The 16,881-nt window shown below is 42.7% G+C and overlaps 1 protein-coding gene across 1 annotated transcript; it reads right to left on the bottom strand.

Annotated features, from left to right (window-relative positions):
- Nucleotides 1-352: 352 nt before the first annotated feature.
- On the bottom strand, nucleotides 353-10,716 carry klf6a (Kruppel like factor 6a). The gene is made up of 4 exons (XM_008438279.3): nucleotides 9,831-10,716; nucleotides 6,768-7,377; nucleotides 5,243-5,366; nucleotides 353-3,834 (listed from the first exon to the last, which is right to left on the bottom strand). Exons 1-4 carry the CDS (start codon nucleotides 9,930-9,932, stop codon nucleotides 3,783-3,785), a joined length of 888 nt encoding a protein of 295 aa, XP_008436501.1. The 5' UTR covers nucleotides 9,933-10,716; the 3' UTR covers nucleotides 353-3,782.
- Nucleotides 10,717-16,881: the final 6,165 nt, after the last annotated feature.

The raw sequence follows: 16,881 nt of genomic DNA, 5'->3' as shown, positions 1-16,881 counted from the left end.
GGCTGAACACAAATGCACGCCACACTTTGCAGATTATAAACTGATTAAAAAAAAACCAGTTCATCGGTTTCATTCAGATTGAAGTGTGAACTTGGTGCGGGTCTCTTGCATAAAATTCAGATAAAACACATCGAGATTTGAAAATATGTGAAAGTTTGAAAAGGATATGAAACATTTTCTTTGTTTTTTTGCGAGGCTCTATATGTCCTGGCGTCTAATTTAGTCCGAGTGCTGCAGAGCAGCATGCAGGGCGGCCATTTTCCCCCTCCGACCGTGCAAAACAAGCACTCACAGTAATAAAAACCCAAGTGAGCCGAATCAGCTGATGAGACAAAGGAAGCCAGCCAAAAAATAAGTCAGATAAGAATTTCTTATTATTCCAATAAAAAATACATTCATACAGAAATATAACAATTTTGCAAAACAATTTCAAATAAAAATTTCATAAAGCATAAACATAACAATTTTACAAAAGTCATTTTCTTTTTTTTTTTCTCTTATACAAAGATTCAGTTGAGAACAAAAGAGCTGTGTGTGTGTGTGTGTGTATGTGCGTGTGTGTGTGTGTGATGGAGAGAGAGAGAGAGTAAGAGATGGTGTGTTTCCTGTATGAGACAGAACAGCTGGGTGAGTGGGATGAAAGAGTGATGATGATGATGTCGTCGAAATAAATGCAAGCAAAATAAAAAATAATAATAAACGAGGCTAAATCAAGACTCAATTATCGCTGGAAGGATATCGGCTCGCCGCTGTCACAGATGCTGCGGCTCTTTGCAGCAACTTTCCCCCCCAAAAATCTACCACAGCAAGCAGTTTCAAGCTTGAACTCATCCCCCGTCTCCTGCGACCGATCCGAAATCCATACGTCCGGAGCGTGCCGCGGTCGCTGCGACATCGGAGGTCGCCGACCTGGGGACAGATCGCCTCATCCTGATCAACTTAAGTCAAATCACCTCCATTTTTTTTTTTTTTTTCCTTTTTCATCTTTTTGCTCTAGTGTCAATCCTTAATAATGTTTTTCTTTTTGCCTAATTTCCTCATGCGCCCTCCTTCATTTCCCCTCTGTATTACTGTTGCAGCTTTGGCTGAAACAACACGCTCCAGACAGGTCAATAACCAACCTACACAGTCAGCAGTCTGTGACAGATTCCATGCCAACAAAGCCTTTAGCAATTCATTACCGAGAGGCAGTACAAGGCGAGGCCTGTCCGACTGCAGCCTGTTAATTACAATAAATCTTTATCTTTTTTTCTCCCCCCCCTGCCCCCCCCTTCAGTCCCACTTGGATGCGATGCGAGAACCGGCAGAGGAGAGGAGGGGTAACCGAGTTCAAGCTACGCTAAAGCTAAAGTTTCAGAAAGCCTTTTCTGGAGAAACGGCAGCCCTCCCCCAGCTGTTTCCGAGCACTAACGGTTGCTTCGTCACTTGCTGCGGAAAAGAAAGTCGCATTTTTGTTGCGAGTGTCTGATGCCGTCATACGGTCGGAATCTCAGGGACACGCTCGAAACGAGCCGTCTTTTTTTATTTTTTTTCCATTTCAACATCTTAATCACTTTGTACCTTTGTGCTGTGTGAGATGGACTCGAGTTCATACTACACAGTAGTCAACGCCTTTAATAAACGAATTTAAGTGCTCCCAGGGTACGGCATCGTCTTATTTACAACTTAACTTAAATGTGATAAGCAACAGCTAATCTGCTGCTCCGTCTCATATAAAAAATTTAAAAAAAATCCAACACAAACTGATAACAGGTACTCTGTGTGAAAGACTTACAAATGCAACAGCTCAATCAGTCATGGGGAAAATGTAACTATTGTAACTGTTTTGTAATTGAGTCTTGATAGAGCTTGTAAAACAAAAATGAAAAATATTTTAAATAATAAATCACCCAGTCAACAAACGTGACATCCCCGGATGGGGGGCCACTTGCATAAGGCACCATTAAGGTCAACAGTGCATTATTAGATAGAAAGAAAGAGAGTGTACACACACACATACATAAACAAAAGAAGAAGTACTATGCAGAAATTAGTCTCTGAGGCATCAGATGGATATGAGCAGCAGTGAAATCTCCAGGCAGATGGAAAACCACAATGAAGAGGAAACTTTAAAAAAAAAAAAGGGTGAAAGTAGAGATGAACCGATCAACCAGCCAGATGTTGGAATAGGCCGATTTTTCTCCCCCTGATCTGGATGATAACATACTGAGAATTTTTTTTTTCTTACGTTAAGTGCATCAAAATGAAAAGTCCCAAATTTTTTCAGCTAATAGGAGGTACTTGATCCTATTTTTTGTTTAACAATGATTAAAAAAGTACATTTATAGAAATCTGGTAAATGTTGGGAGACGTATACCTAGGTGCACAAAGGGGGGCAAGTTATTCCTTCATTTGTGTTTGATAAAAAAATAAAAATAAAAAAATCGGCACGGGCCGGTCAAGTCAGATCGGTGCATCTTCACTAAAAACAAACAAAAAATAAATAAAAGGAGGAATTGTCGAGGCCTTTATGTACAATATTGTAACATCTAACCGTTTGCGATTTTAGCTGCACTTTTCTTGAAACTATTTGCAGTCCTGATTACAGTGGGAAACTGGAAATGGAAACAATCCCTAGAACCATGCAACACCTGTCTATGATACTGAAGTTAATAGTATAGTTGTGTTATTACCTCTAAGCACACAGCTCATACAGTCGGTACTACAAATGGGTTTTGTAGCTTGTAGAAAAATTAAGAAATCAGGCTACATAACACATTGCACATTTAGTAGCTGCACCAAAAAAAAATAAAATAAAATAAAAAAAGTAAAAAGAAAAAAGAAAAACCACCAAAACAAGGCTTCTGTCATTCAGGGAAGAGGGGGTGGAGGCACAGACCAGAAGGCTTCATGTCTATTTTTCCGGTCGGACCCAAAGCCGATCCGAAGCTCCCCTCCCTTTCCATCCCCTCATCTTCAGAGTCTGGGAGTCAGACAGCCGAGGCAGGCGTGACCTGGCCTCATCCTCACGCTGCCACCTGGGGAAACAGCAGGAATGTCTCCCCCCTACCCCCCGCACCCCCAGCCCGCCTCCGCCACAGAAACTCATTCAGTCCACAGCAACATTGGTACCAGCCCCGCACCAATCCGTCTCCTCTTTAATCCTCATCCTGGGCCGGTCAGCCAATCTCAGACATTCACAGTGCAGACATGCTAACCTCAGACAGGTTTGTAAAGTACCAGTGTATCTGCTGTCCGGGGAGGCGTTTCCCCCCCCCCCCAAAACATCATGCACCATACGTACGATTCATTCACTCGCCTTTTTTTTTTTTTTTTTTGTAAGCATTTTCTGTTTGTTTTTTTCTCCCCGCCCCCACCGTCTTTTCTTTAAGTCCTCGATGGAAAGCATTTCCTTCCCACTCGCGTCCACGATTTCGTCGTCTTGTTGCAACAGAAAACCATCAGAGCGCCCGTCTCGAAAAAAAAAAAAAAAAAAAAAAAGAACAAACAAAGTGAGGTCCCGGAGGCACTGGGTTATTTCGGTACGGTGCAAAACGGCATGCTTTGGCTGGGACACGCCTCCTCCTCCCGCCCCTGTCGCCCTCGCCGCTCTGCTCTCTGGGACAGTTCAACCAAGAGATCAGTCGGGAGATGGCGTGCGTTTGGATTTAATTTTCTTCCCTCTCTCCACCAAAAAAAAAAAAAAAAAAGAAAAAAAAAAAAGAGAAAAACAAAAAGTTTGAGAGAGAAAATTTAAGAGGATTTCCCCTTCGGTGCGTTGCCCAGACGACGCTGGCCCTGCATTAGACATGCCTCTTCATGTGAAGGGCCAGGTGGTCGGACCTGGAGAAACATCTGAGGACAGAGAGAAAGAAAAGGAGGTCAGTCAGTAACCAAGGAAACGATTTAAAAAGGTCAAGAGTAGGGCTGCAATGGATGATTAATCGATTATGCTGACGATGAATCAGATGAAAAATGTAATATATGAGTCAATTCTGTTTTTAAATAAGGACTAAGCATTTTCTTTACTATTAACATAGCATTCCTTCAGTGTACACTTCATCATTTGTAGCAAAGGATGCATCTGCAGCCCAAAAAACCAAAAACAAAACAAAAACATGAAAAGCTCGACCCTCTCTGCTGGACTTGACATCAATGCATTGTAAGGCTGATCTGTCGATTCATTTTCAGATGAACTAATTAAAAACTGGATAGCAAAAAGCCACTGTGTTTTTTCTTCTACAAAATTTTAAAGTTTTGACTTCAAAAATTGAAGCTAAACCTGTGCTAAAATGCTCTGACTGTGTTGTTCCTTCATCAAATTATCTATTCAATAATTGATTAATCACGATTAATCGTTTCAGCCCTGCTTCACATTTTGTCACACTGCAACATTTCAGGTCCGTTTATCAGTTTCATACAGTCTAGATCTACATAGTAGTATAGTCTTTGTTAATGACATCTGGTTCAATCTTTCACATTCCCACAGGATGATGCCACCACCACCACGTTTCACTGAGTTCACAGTCGTTTCAAAGCCTTCACACACACTTTCTAATTTGTCTCTGAACTAGACTTTGACTAGACCACAGCACGATACTGTAATGTGCAGAGCTTCTTTTCGACTACACATAGTTTTGCACATGTAGGCCAAAACTTTAAAATGTGCTCTGATCTGACCAGAGCACCTTGTTATGCCTCTGTGCAGCATTAGTGGTGTGAACTCTTGGCTGCTTCTGGATTCTTCATGATTTTTTCTCACCAGTGTTCTCTAAAAGAAAACCTCTGAGGCCTTCACGAAACATTCATGAAGCAGAAGACTTCTGAAGGTAATTAGAGCAGAGGGCATGAATACACATGCAAAACTTTTGAGATATTTATGTGGAAAAGCAATATTTCTTTCCCCCCCATTTCACATCACAATAACTCACTTTTGTTTGTCTGTCACATGAAATACAACCACATACTTAGGTTTGTGGTTTTTATTGTGAGAACACTGCTAAAACAAATCTTACAAAGCATTTTTGCCTGTTTACTAGTGTAAATGTATTGGTACTTTTGAAATAAGACAAACTTAACTTACAAGTATCTTTCCAGCAAGACATAGGAGCTCGTTTTGCAATTCCTTAATGTTAATGGAAAAGTATTTGGTTCACTGGGACATTATTTCACTTATGACATTTTCCCAGGTTATTGAGTCAAATAATCTGACAATGGAACTAGTCCAGCAGCCTTATCACGAGAGCGAGGACAAGCGGCTTACCTGTCACAGTGATTGCATTTGAATGGCTTGGCCCCTGTGTGCTTCCTGAAGTGTCTGGTCAGCTCGTCGCTCCGTGCAAAGCGCCACTCGCAGCCCTCCCACGAACACCTGTACGGTTTCTCACCTGCGGAGCAGACACACGGCGACGTTAAAGGGACACTTACACTTTTAGCGATTTAAATTGCACTCAAATCAACCGTGCGCGAGAGAGAGAGCGATGACGCAACAAAAAAAAAACAAAAAAAAAAAGCGCCCACAATCCGCTGGAGACTGAAATTCCTACGGAGCCTGTTGGCTCGGGTTCGGATTCTGATGCGACCTGCAGCACGCCGAGAATGCAGACTGGTACATCGTGGGAGGGAGGGGGGAGGACGAGTGGGGACAGAAATAAACGAGTAAACTGAAACAACACAAGCAATTTCACGCTACTAAATAAAAATAAAAGACATTTAAATAACCATTCGGAACCCAGTGGCCCCCTTCGCTCCCGCCCACTCAGCTCTTTCCCATGGCGAAACCCAATCTGTTTGGAAGTCCTTTCATCTCCCATGTGCAGGCACTCCCCACCCGGCCCCCCAACCTTCCTCTCTCTCTCTCTCTCCCACCCATTCGTTCGCTCACTGGCTCCGTCAGTCACATTCCACATAGATTAGGTCACAGTTTAGGTATCCAGCCATGCAGAGCTAATGCTCGCAGTGCTCCAGCTGAGGACATGGTGCAACGTGGGCCTTTAATTACATTACACAATGGCTGGACAATGCCATTAAGGTGGAAGACTGAATTAGCAGCACTTCCACGAGTCACTGGTGGTGATTTTTTTTTCTCCCCCCTTTTCCCTTGGTTTTCAACTACACAGACTGACCCTGCAGGAAGCTGCGATCGCAGCCGTTGATCAACAGTCACTCGTCATTCACAAATTTTTGCGCGGGATTGAGAATTTCATTGCGACTTTTCCACAAACCCGACCCAATCATTTACTTTTTTTCTTACCAATCACTGCAACTTGGTTGAATTTTGACCAATCCCCTCGGAACACTTCCCAACTTAATTTCCTGTTTCTCAATGTCAATGTCAAAGGCCGTACCTGCACAATGAAAGCGTGTGATGCTAACAGGTAACGTTAGCTTATTGATTCATTTTCCAAAAATCACTTTCTTCTTTTTGCACTTTGACCCCTCCGCGGATCCTTACCACAAATGAATTGGTATTAAGGATGTTATTTAAAGAAGGTACTTGAAAATGTTATTTGAACTTTACGTACTACCTTCCTCGGTATTACCTTCCGTTTGTGGGAAGGTAATGTGCAGCAATGTCATTAATAGACTATGCAAAAATAAAGCTTTGCAACTTTGGTTTCAATCTTTTAAAAAACTGCAGCAAAAATCAGTCATCACAAAAAAAAAAAAAAAATCATGGATTGACTGTAGAGACAAAGTGGTTTTCCTTGAATGGAGCAGCCCCTCCTGCTCTGTTTACACACAGATCACATGACATCCCCATCCCCTCCCCTTCCACTGAAACTCACCTGTGTGAGTGCGCTGGTGTGCCTTCAGATGTGAGCTTTTTGTGTAAACCTTGCGACAGCCGTTGAAGTGACACCTGTGTACCCGCCTCCGGGCGTCCGGGGACGCGTCCCCGCAGGGGAGTCCAGTCTTTTCTGCGGCCTTCGCCACCGCCGCGCCTCCTACTCCCACGCCACCACCGCCGGTCCTGATTTTGACGGGCAGGTTCAGCCCAGCGTGCGTCGCCACCCAGCCGTTGACGGCGGCGGCTGTGCCCACGGCGGCCTCCGGCGAGGACGGCGGCGTGCTGATGACGGAGGGGCTAAAAGGTCCGGAGCCAACCAACGCCGACCCCAACGGGTTGGAGGTAAAGCTGTGCGTGGGGGAGAGCTCCTCGAAACTGTCCGAAGCCTCGCTGCTGGCGTCAGAGTTGACGCTGTTGCTGTCCAAGATCTGGCCGTCCTGATTGTCCTCGTCGTGGGCCGGCGCCAGGGCCAGGTTCGGGTCGGCCTTGGCCTTGTCCCCGCAGGCCAGGATCAGCTTGCTCCAGAGGTCCTCCTGGCCGCCGAACTTCAGCTCGGACGTGGAGACGTACGGCTCGCTCTGTAGGTAGCGCTCCAACTCCAAGCAAGTCTGCCAGAATACAAAGGGGGGAATAAAAAGGGGAAAAGAAGCAAAATTATTGCAACAGCTTTTCCTGAAGAGAAGCAGCAAAACACTTCTGTGAGGGAAATCCTCTTAAATCATGCATGCGCACATCCCCAACACGCTTTTTTGGCAGCGTAATGTTCGCTTACAACAGGACGTGCAAACCAGGAAATCACAGCTACTCCTGCACTTTTAGGGATCAGCTTCAGGAATTTAAGCAGAAAAAAAAAAAAAAAATCCTGGATTTGGTTTGTGTGTGGGTCTGTCTCAACAATTTGAAGGCACCGACGGGATACTCTGCTCCTGGCTGGGGTGAGTATGTGTTTAAATATCATCTCTGCAGACCTGAATGATTCATTGGGAAAACATCACATTTTCACACTCGCTCCACGTCTTCAGCTCCAACACAACGTGACCCTTCGCCGGAGGGAACCAGTGGAAGTCTCCAGCTGCAAACGTGCACCGTCATTTCAGCGCTGATGACTCACTGAGCAAACTTTAGAGTCCTTAAAAGGAAGACGCTCAACTTCCCCCTGCGGCCTCAGAGGCCCGTTCAGTTGCTTTTCCTCTGTTGACATGCTATCACATCCTCCCCTCAGCAACCAGCAAGTCCAGTAAGACGCAGACACCGCAGCTCCCAGTTTACTTAAGACGTATATGGAGAGGCCATTAAAGTCGGAGGTGTTCGTCAGACGGGGCTGGAATAAAAGATTTCCCCCATCTGGCTCCACGTGCACCCACCTTAAATCTGACAGTCATCTCACTGCTTCCTCACAGTCACATAGCTTGCATCTAATTTTTTTTATTAAAATGGATTTAAATTTAGAGCTTATGCATGTTTTATTCATTCACTTATTCATTTGCATGTGGAAGAGCACCGATCAGGCTTCACCTGGGCTGACCTGCCAATTTCAATTTTGACAGATTCCTTGTTTTTCCCCCATCCAACTGGTTTTCTCCAAGGACTATAACACATACATGAAGAAAAAAAAATAGATGTAGGCTCCTTAACAGTTGCATTAGGGTTACAAAATGAGATTATCAGTCATTTATATATCAAATAATAAACTAATAAAAATGAATGAAAAGCAAAGCTGTTGGCTCTTGCAATTAAAAGTTGGTTTTCTAAAATGACGTATTTATGCGTAAAAAATAACATTTTCCATAGTAACACCTTAAAATTGACCTTTTCCTGCCTGTGTGTATGACAGAGAAACATAGCAATGCTCCTACCCCACATGTTGCTGTGCACTGCCACTCAGCTGACTGGAAAAAGCCACTGTTAAATCATTTACAAGCCAATGTAAATGATTTAAAACAAAACAAACAAATGATCATGATAGCCAGGGTGTGTAAACAAAAAGAGTGCCACCTGTCACCCATATGCAGTAATGCAGTTTTAAAGCTCGAATTGACAAGCACACCAACCTTAAACTAGTGAGTTTGTTCAAGTCTACACAAATCTATATATAGAAAAACAAATATGTCTAAAGTCACTGATATAAATTGTAAACGTCATCAATGTTGTTGCTTATGTTGTCATAAGCAACAAGACAGATAACTATGTTTCTGTGTAACAATTTGGGCATAAAGTGTATGTAGTCAAGGTTTTCAGCGATGACAACATAATAAAACTCCTCACATTATTTTTCTGCTTTTGGTTTTGTTTTTCCCACCCCAAGTTAACCCATAACAGCTCCCCCACCCCCCAACCCCCCTCCACCCCCAGCAGGAGTAATCGAAAACTTTCTGGAAGCGCCCCTGCAAGCCTTCACCAAACATCCTCCAGGCCGGGTCCCTCTGCTGCCTCTACTCATGCGCGAAGGAATTGACATTTCACCGCGTCACGTTGAGGAGTCCATTCAAAATCTCCGGGTGAACGCAGGTGAGCGCCACGAGCAGGAAAACACTGTCGCAACGCAGCGCGTGGGGGTTTCGCCGAATTATCTGTCATCTCGTGAATGAGTTCAAACTGCACTTCCTCCTGCAACATCATCCGCTGTTTTCTCTTAAAAGGAGCGAAAGTAACTCTCCCAAGATAAAAAAAAAAAGAAAGAAAGAAAAAAGAAAAAGTAAAGCTTTTTATATTTTACAACGTCGGTAAAAAAAAATAAAACTCGCTCGTATTGCCGAATGAGACAAGCTCTCCTCCATTCATTCTGAACGCAGCACGGCCAAAACAACGATGAAACTGTGTGAAGCTGTCACTGTCAAAGTGAGCCGCTGCGGCAGCGTGCCAACGCAACTTCATAGCGAAACTGAGACTGAAACAAGCAGCGGGTACCTTCTGTTTACCACCGTTACAGAAGGATTTTACAGAAAACTTCTAATGCCGCTCAAGTCGGCGGTGTTTGATCTGACAGGCGCGTGAAATCTGCTCAGTTCCGCTTAGCTCAACCAGCTGAGTAGATAAAAAAAAAAAAAGAAGTTATATTCACCTGCTGCCAGTACTCCTCCAGAGATGGTAAGGCTGAGAAATAGCCCGTGTCGTGAACTATTTGAAGTTCTTGAAAAATACTACACATCGGTAAAACATCCATTTTTCTTCCCCGAACTTAATTGTCTGGAGGGGGTGGGAAAATAATAATAATAATAATTAAAAAAAAAACAATCTAAACACCCGCGTTTTAAATAAAAATGTCTGTGAAAGGAATAAAGAACGATCCCCTCTGCGATGCAAACGAAGGTTTGTTTGTAGCAGCAGTCCGTCCGTCAGTGCTCCACTTCCTTCTCCCCTCTCCCTTCGCAGCGCTCAGCTCAGGATATTTGCAAACAGCACACTAGACTGGCTGCCGGACAACTGCGCTCTGCAAACTTCCCCTATTCAAACCTGGACCCCAGCCTCCTCCCCTCCTGGTGGCTGTCGCGAATGTCCAATCAGCTTCGAGCAACGTACGCGACGGCGAATGACATCACAGCTGTCCAATCGGCGCGCTTCTACGGCACAGTTCGGTTCTCTCGCCGCCCTGATTGGCTGACTTGATTGTCTTTTGCTCGTGGCTGATTGGTCGGTTATTTTTGGCGTGTATATAAGCCAGTGATGAGCTCTCTTTCCCCGTAGTCTTGACTGTCGGCTGCGAGTTTCGCCACAGACAGCGTATGTGAGCCGAAATAGCCTGATGTGGAAAACATAACTGCAACTTTGACACGAGTAACAGTTGCAACAGCGCTGCTGAGAAGGGCTGAGTTCGAGTTGTAGCTGTGGTGAGGAGAATGTGTTGACACCAACCTCAGAAAAGACTCGGTGACTAAGAGTTGACAGGCTATTATTATGTTATCAGAACACACTCATGAGCTAAGAGGAAACATTTGTTCTCTTTCTCTATGACTGACTTCATCACCTTTAAAGCAAACTTCTGCTTTTTGATTTTTTCACCCGCAATACTGAAAATATCAAAATGTGCACTGTCCCTAATAGCAGAAGTTTGACTGTATTGGTTGAAAAAAAAAAAAAAGTTCTTTTAATAACCTAATTTGCATTTGAAAGAGCAAAAATGAAGAATTAATATTCAAGAGCCGTTCCTGAAAGTTAAGGAGTTTGTTTTACCCCGGTTTAGATGTGATGATACATTGGGTGGGAAAAAAATCTGTATAAATTAACTCGGAGTAATTTCTAAGATTGTTATAGACAAAAATAAGGAGTAGTTGAAACTATAGCTGTATAGTTTCAACAAATTCATAAAAACTAGTTCGCTGGCTTTTTGTTGCACTACATGTTAGAGGTTTTATGAATTGTGCAGAGATGCATTTATACAACTTTATGTTTACTCACAATAGTCAAATGTGTAGTTGTTTTTTAATGAGATTCTCAAAGCATGCAATATTCAACAATTTTAAATGAAAATGTGACATGTTTTGACTTATTGATAGTGTTACTACAACTTTGTACATTAGCATATTTGGGTACTTATTGCTCATAATGTAACTGTTTTAGCTTCCATTAACAGTTAGCAAACACAGGCAGGGTTTCCTCCAGAAAACCTGTTAAGCCTGGTGGCACCTGGGCAATTCACTGTGTTTTTGTGTTGAAAAATGTCAAAAGTTACAAATATTCTGTGGTGTATAAGTAGGCATCATCATTTAGAAATAATATTGTGCGAGGTCCACACAGTTGTTCAAATGTGTCAGCCATAAACCTAGCTTAATCTGCCTTTATTGTCACTATGACCGGTGTTTAAAAACCTTATCTAAAGCAAACAAATGACAATTAGCCTGGTGGGAAGGGAAGAAGTAAAGCCTGGTGGCCCGCCAGGCTTATGGTAAACTGGGAAAAATCCTGACAGGTCCTAATTGACTCAAACTAGTTAAAGAAATACCTTTAACTACTTTTATGTGAGTAGCCAGTAGTTTTTGTCAGAATTTATCACAACAGCAAACTTTCATGACCTTACATCGGTATATTGGCATGCAAGATTGCTTTACTCTAAATAATGTTTTTCTCTGAGTACTCCGGTTTCCTCCCACAGTCCAAAAACATGACTGTCAGGTTAATTGGTCTGTTTACATTGTCCCTAGGTGTGTGTGTGTGCATGATTGTGTGTCCTGTGTGTCTCTGTGTTGCCCTGCGACAGACCGGCGACCTGTCCAGGGTGACCCCACCTCTCGCCCGGAACGTTAGCTGGAGATGGGCACCAGCAACCCTCCCGACCTCACTAAGAGACTAGGGTGTGAAGAAAATGGATGGATGGATGTGTATGCCACATTGGGTTAATTATCGGAACAATCTGATTGGTCAGTAAAATCTACAGTCAGCTACGACACTCATAGCTGCCAACTGTAGTGTCAGAGCAGCTTTACCTTAATAAGATCATGCTAGCAGCTGAATTAGTCACATTTAGTGGTCTTAGAGGCAGCGTTGCACTTTAAACAGCCGGAGAAAACTTTGGTAAGCCTTCAAGGTTCAGTGAGACCTTATGGCACTAAAACTTTGTGTAAGTAAAGCTTATCTTGCTTTTGTACCATTCAGGAAACAAAAAGGAAGATTTTCACTTTTCTCATAAATGTTACTAAACGTTTCTCCCAAAATTTTGATGCATCATTCCTCCGGTACAGTAGCGTCAAACCTAGACCAGTCAAATACTTGATGTCAGTTAAATGTAAGACCGTCCATTGCTAACTTTACCCAGTTGTGTCAGTCAGCTCTGCTGTATAGATGTTGGTCTATTTTACATATTTATCACAAATTCCAAGAATATTGAATAATGCTTTTATTATTTGAGGCTGTGAACATGATAACAGACCTTGTGGTGGAAAATTCTCTGTTATCGTTTTCACTCCTCAAAACAGTCACTGCATTTAACTTTTTAGTTTTAAATAGATCCGGGCTGACATAACAATATGATTCAACAAAGCCAAAAAAAAAAAAAAAAAGAAATACAAGTACAGTGCTTATTTAAATGCTATAAAAGACTGAATAAAACAAGTAAACACAAAGACTGTTTGAACACGACTCACATCTCTGATGTTCATCAAAGCAAAACCGGGAACATTTTTAAATCGTAGTTTGTTTGCAACACCCAGAATTCCTTTGCTGTTCGGCAACCACGCCGACGCATTCTCCCGCGCGTGACGTTTCATTCCTGTAGCATTCCGAACACACATTTCTCTTTGGTCCCTACGTCACCCTGTCTCATTCTTATCATTTCCTCTCATGTATGCGTGTGCGTGTATGCGTGTGTGTGTGTGTGTGTGTGTGTGTGTGCCATGGCAGCATCTCTCTTCCGGCAGCTATTTCATAGGCGCAGAGCCGCTCCGCAGCCTGGCACGCCATTCGCTCATGAGATAAACAACGCTTCGACACAGGCGCTTCATTGTCTTTCTGAGTGGCAGTGTGTTTTGCTGTTGCCTGGCTGAGCAGACAACTGAGCGGCCTTTGTGCTGCTCCCAGTTGCAAGGTCATATTGGTCACCCTTAGCATCTGATTTGATCATATGGCAATGGGATGTCTTTTGAAGCCCGGAGCAGCCCTGGAAAGAAATTCTTGCGCTAGTTTTTTTGGGGAGGAGGGAGGTTTTTATGTTACAGATGGAGCCCCCGTCCATTATGTCCATCCTGGACCCAGTGGGTGTAAAACATCCACATAGAAGAGCGGTTCAAATGTCTTTCGTCGCTATGTTGAAATGTCATCACACAACAACATGCCCACACATTGTTCATCCTGTTCCAGAGCTTGCCAGGGCTTACACAATATGGGTTTTGATGAATAACAGACTGACTGGTCCAGTCCCGGCGGAGCATTAGCGGGCAGCTCCACAATAATCACTTCCTTCAGAAGACCTCTCAGAAGAAGCATCTAGAGAATGTGCGCAGACCAGCATGGCAGCTTTTATCTTGGAAGGCCAGGTCCCCCAGCTTCATCATCGTTATGTAATTCCAGCTCGGCCAGTAGCCACAGGAAAGAACAATTACAGGATGACCCATTTGAATGCATCACTGTCAAGCCAATCAGTGACTTGCTCTAAAAAAAAAAAAGGGGGGGGAGTTTTCTGGCTAGCAAGGAAACACTTTGAGTGTGTGTGTGTGTGCGTGTGTGTGTGTGTGTGTGTTTAACATTGGCTTTAGATGAGAATGCTTCCTTGTCTTAGACACGTTAATGTTTGGAAAAATGATGCGAACTAATTAATTATTTAAAAACGGTAAAAGAGGTATGTGCAATGTCTGGCTTAAACTAAAGCAGGCACCGTGGAGATAAAAGCCTACACATCCCTTTGAAAAGACAAGGATTTTGTAATGATAAATCCGTTCCCAACTTTTATTTATTTATTTATTTATTTATTTTTTCCACATTTGAATTCAACTGCAAAACAAGCAAATCTGTTTGAGGGGAAAACATGAAAAGCAACAAAGCTGTGAAATGCTAAACTTACTCGTTCGTTGAACAACCTTTTTGATTAAATTCTGGTGTTAGCTTTCTGAGGGAAAATCTTTTGCGTATCGCCATCCAAGCAGGCTTAGACGAAATGCTTTACAAGGGAACAAAAGAAGAAAGATAAGATACATCAAAAACACCAAAATCTGTAAAAAAGACTACAAAATGCATTATATAAAAAGAAAGAAGCACTGAAATGATACACTTTAGCAAATAAAAACCTCAAGCATGACGACATCGTTCATCTTTATGGATAAGCTGCAGGAAAAGGGAATGTTTTCTGCAGTCATGACTTGAAGAAGCCAACAGCTTCTGCTCATCTGGTGTTTAGTTTCAGAAACTAAAAGCTGCTACTCGTTGTTCTGGTCCTTGGAACGCAACCTGAAGAGCTTTCAGACGACCTGAGAGGAGCACGCTGCACACACGCTCGTCCTTAAAACAGACGATACAGAAGAACAAATAAAATATGCAAAACATAAATCCACTAATTCAGTAGCGTTTTGCTCTTGGCTTGAGAGTTGTAGTATTAAAGTTGTAGTATTAAAATACCAGTATCTTTATCAGAAGTAAGATGGAGTTTCTTCTAGCTTTTCCACGCCATGACTGTATGTTTTTCCCAGAGCTGATTTGTCATTCTTGTGAGTGAGAGAAATGCGTAGAAGGCTTGTTTCAGCCAGCTGAACAGCAGTGCTCAGTAACAGGAGTGGACGGGAGACCACTCTGGCACTCTCTTTCAAAGTCTGTTTTATTAAACAGACTTTAATGCTGTGATGGAAAGTTGTAGCTATTTTCATTCTATCATATAAAACCCCCACATTGTGCTCAAACATGTAACCGGCTTAAATATAAAGATAAATGTTGAGCAAATGATTCTGAAAATGTTAATGTTTGACTATGGTACTAAAATTATTCTTTAAAAACCTAAGTAAATTTCCCTCTGCTCCAGTCAGGACACAAAAAGTAATGTTTTACCACCTGAAACTTTTTGCTAACATTGTTAGCAAGCGTTAGCTAAGCTAACTATAACAAACTTTAGCTTCATTTTGTTGTGTCAAATGTCTTCATGGCAAGATTACATGACGATGTAAATTCATTTTTAAGTTATCGTTGGCTGTTGTACTATTAAATAACAGCCTTTACTTTAAGTTAAAGTCTGTTATGGAACTAGTAACATTAAATTAATGTAACATTTGAGACGAATAATGTAAAAAACAAATCTTACTTAGCATGTAGTGCAGAGTCAAACCCCGAAAGTCACCCAATCCTTTATTTCCCATAATGCAACTGAGAACATGACGCATGATTTATTTATTTTTTTGTTAATTTTATGAAATTAACTAAAGGTACTTCCGTTAAAACAACAGGGACGGTTACAGAAAACAAACATAGATTTTATTTACATTCAGTTTACTTCAATGTCAAAGGGGGAGGCTTTATGTGGCCACGATGTTTAAGCAAACATGGCTGCCTCCGAAATGAATTAATTATTTGCCTGCTTACTAACAGAAGGCCAGTTAGTAATGAGGTACAGGGATATTGATAGAGATGCATTGCTCTCCGCCGGGGCCACTGAAAATTTGTCCAAGCTTAAATAAAATGAGAATAAAAATAATTGATTGAAAATCAATACACATACATCATTCACTCCTTTGTTAAAAGGAGAAATGGAAGGAAAGAGAGGGAGAAGGGGGTGGGCCGTCCTGGAAAATCAATGTTCATTCGAATCATAAATCAGAATTGAGTCAGCGCTTGTGGGGTGGTGGGGGAGGGGGGTGGCGGGGGGCGGATAATCATTGGGCCGGTTTTGGATTACAAACAGCATGCGGCGGAGACTTTGTCTGGCCCGAAGATGCCTGGCCCCTCATCATCTGCCTTCTATCCGTCCTCACAAAGCATCATTGCGAGATCCTCTCATTGAAATGCATTGATGGTTTAGTTGCAAAACTGGCCTGTCAGCCCAGCGTCTGGGGGACAGATCAACATGTGTGCACAAGGGGTCGCGGCGTGTCAGAGCCATCAGGCCGTCGGCGAGCGGGCTGCACTCCCCAACACATCTTGACCTTGAGGGTGAAGAGTGGGGCTGCCGAGAGTGTGTTTATGTGTGCGTTTCGGTCGAGCGGACATGCATGGGCCGCGGCAATCAGTCAGGATGCTCTTGTGATGCTCGGTGATGGAAGGCTGCGAATTGGTTTGTGCGCTCGCATTCAGAGACGGCCAATATATCAGTTTTGCTGATATACTGGGGCAAAGAAATCAATATTGTCCACCTCCAGCATGATAGAGGCTCTTTACCGATCACACTTGCACTCAAACGCAGTCGAAATGGATTCATCTCGGACGACGAGCTGGTTAGGCCCCGTCGGAGCTTTTGAATATTTCCGACTCAGCCGGTGTTTGTTTTCCTCTCGTCAAAAGGGGACGGTTCGTTTTAATTCTATGTAAATCCCCCACTGACCTTTGAAATTTGCTGAGGTTTGCTAAGTGGCTAATTTGCATTAATAATCCCAACGTAATTAAAAACACACATTTTGTAAAGACTTGCATAGTTCTGACAAGATGTAATAACACTTATCTCAGTGTTTTGCTTTCTTTTCTGTTTGATGATAGAAAAGAAAGCATGT

Source organism: Poecilia reticulata, chromosome 20, assembly GCF_904066995.2.
Source record: "Poecilia reticulata chromosome 20, P_reticulata-male-v2, whole genome shotgun sequence".
Taxonomy (NCBI): Eukaryota; Metazoa; Chordata; class Actinopteri; order Cyprinodontiformes; family Poeciliidae; genus Poecilia; species Poecilia reticulata.
Note: the sequence above shows the minus strand (reverse complement) of the source record. Positions and strands in the feature narration are given on the sequence as shown.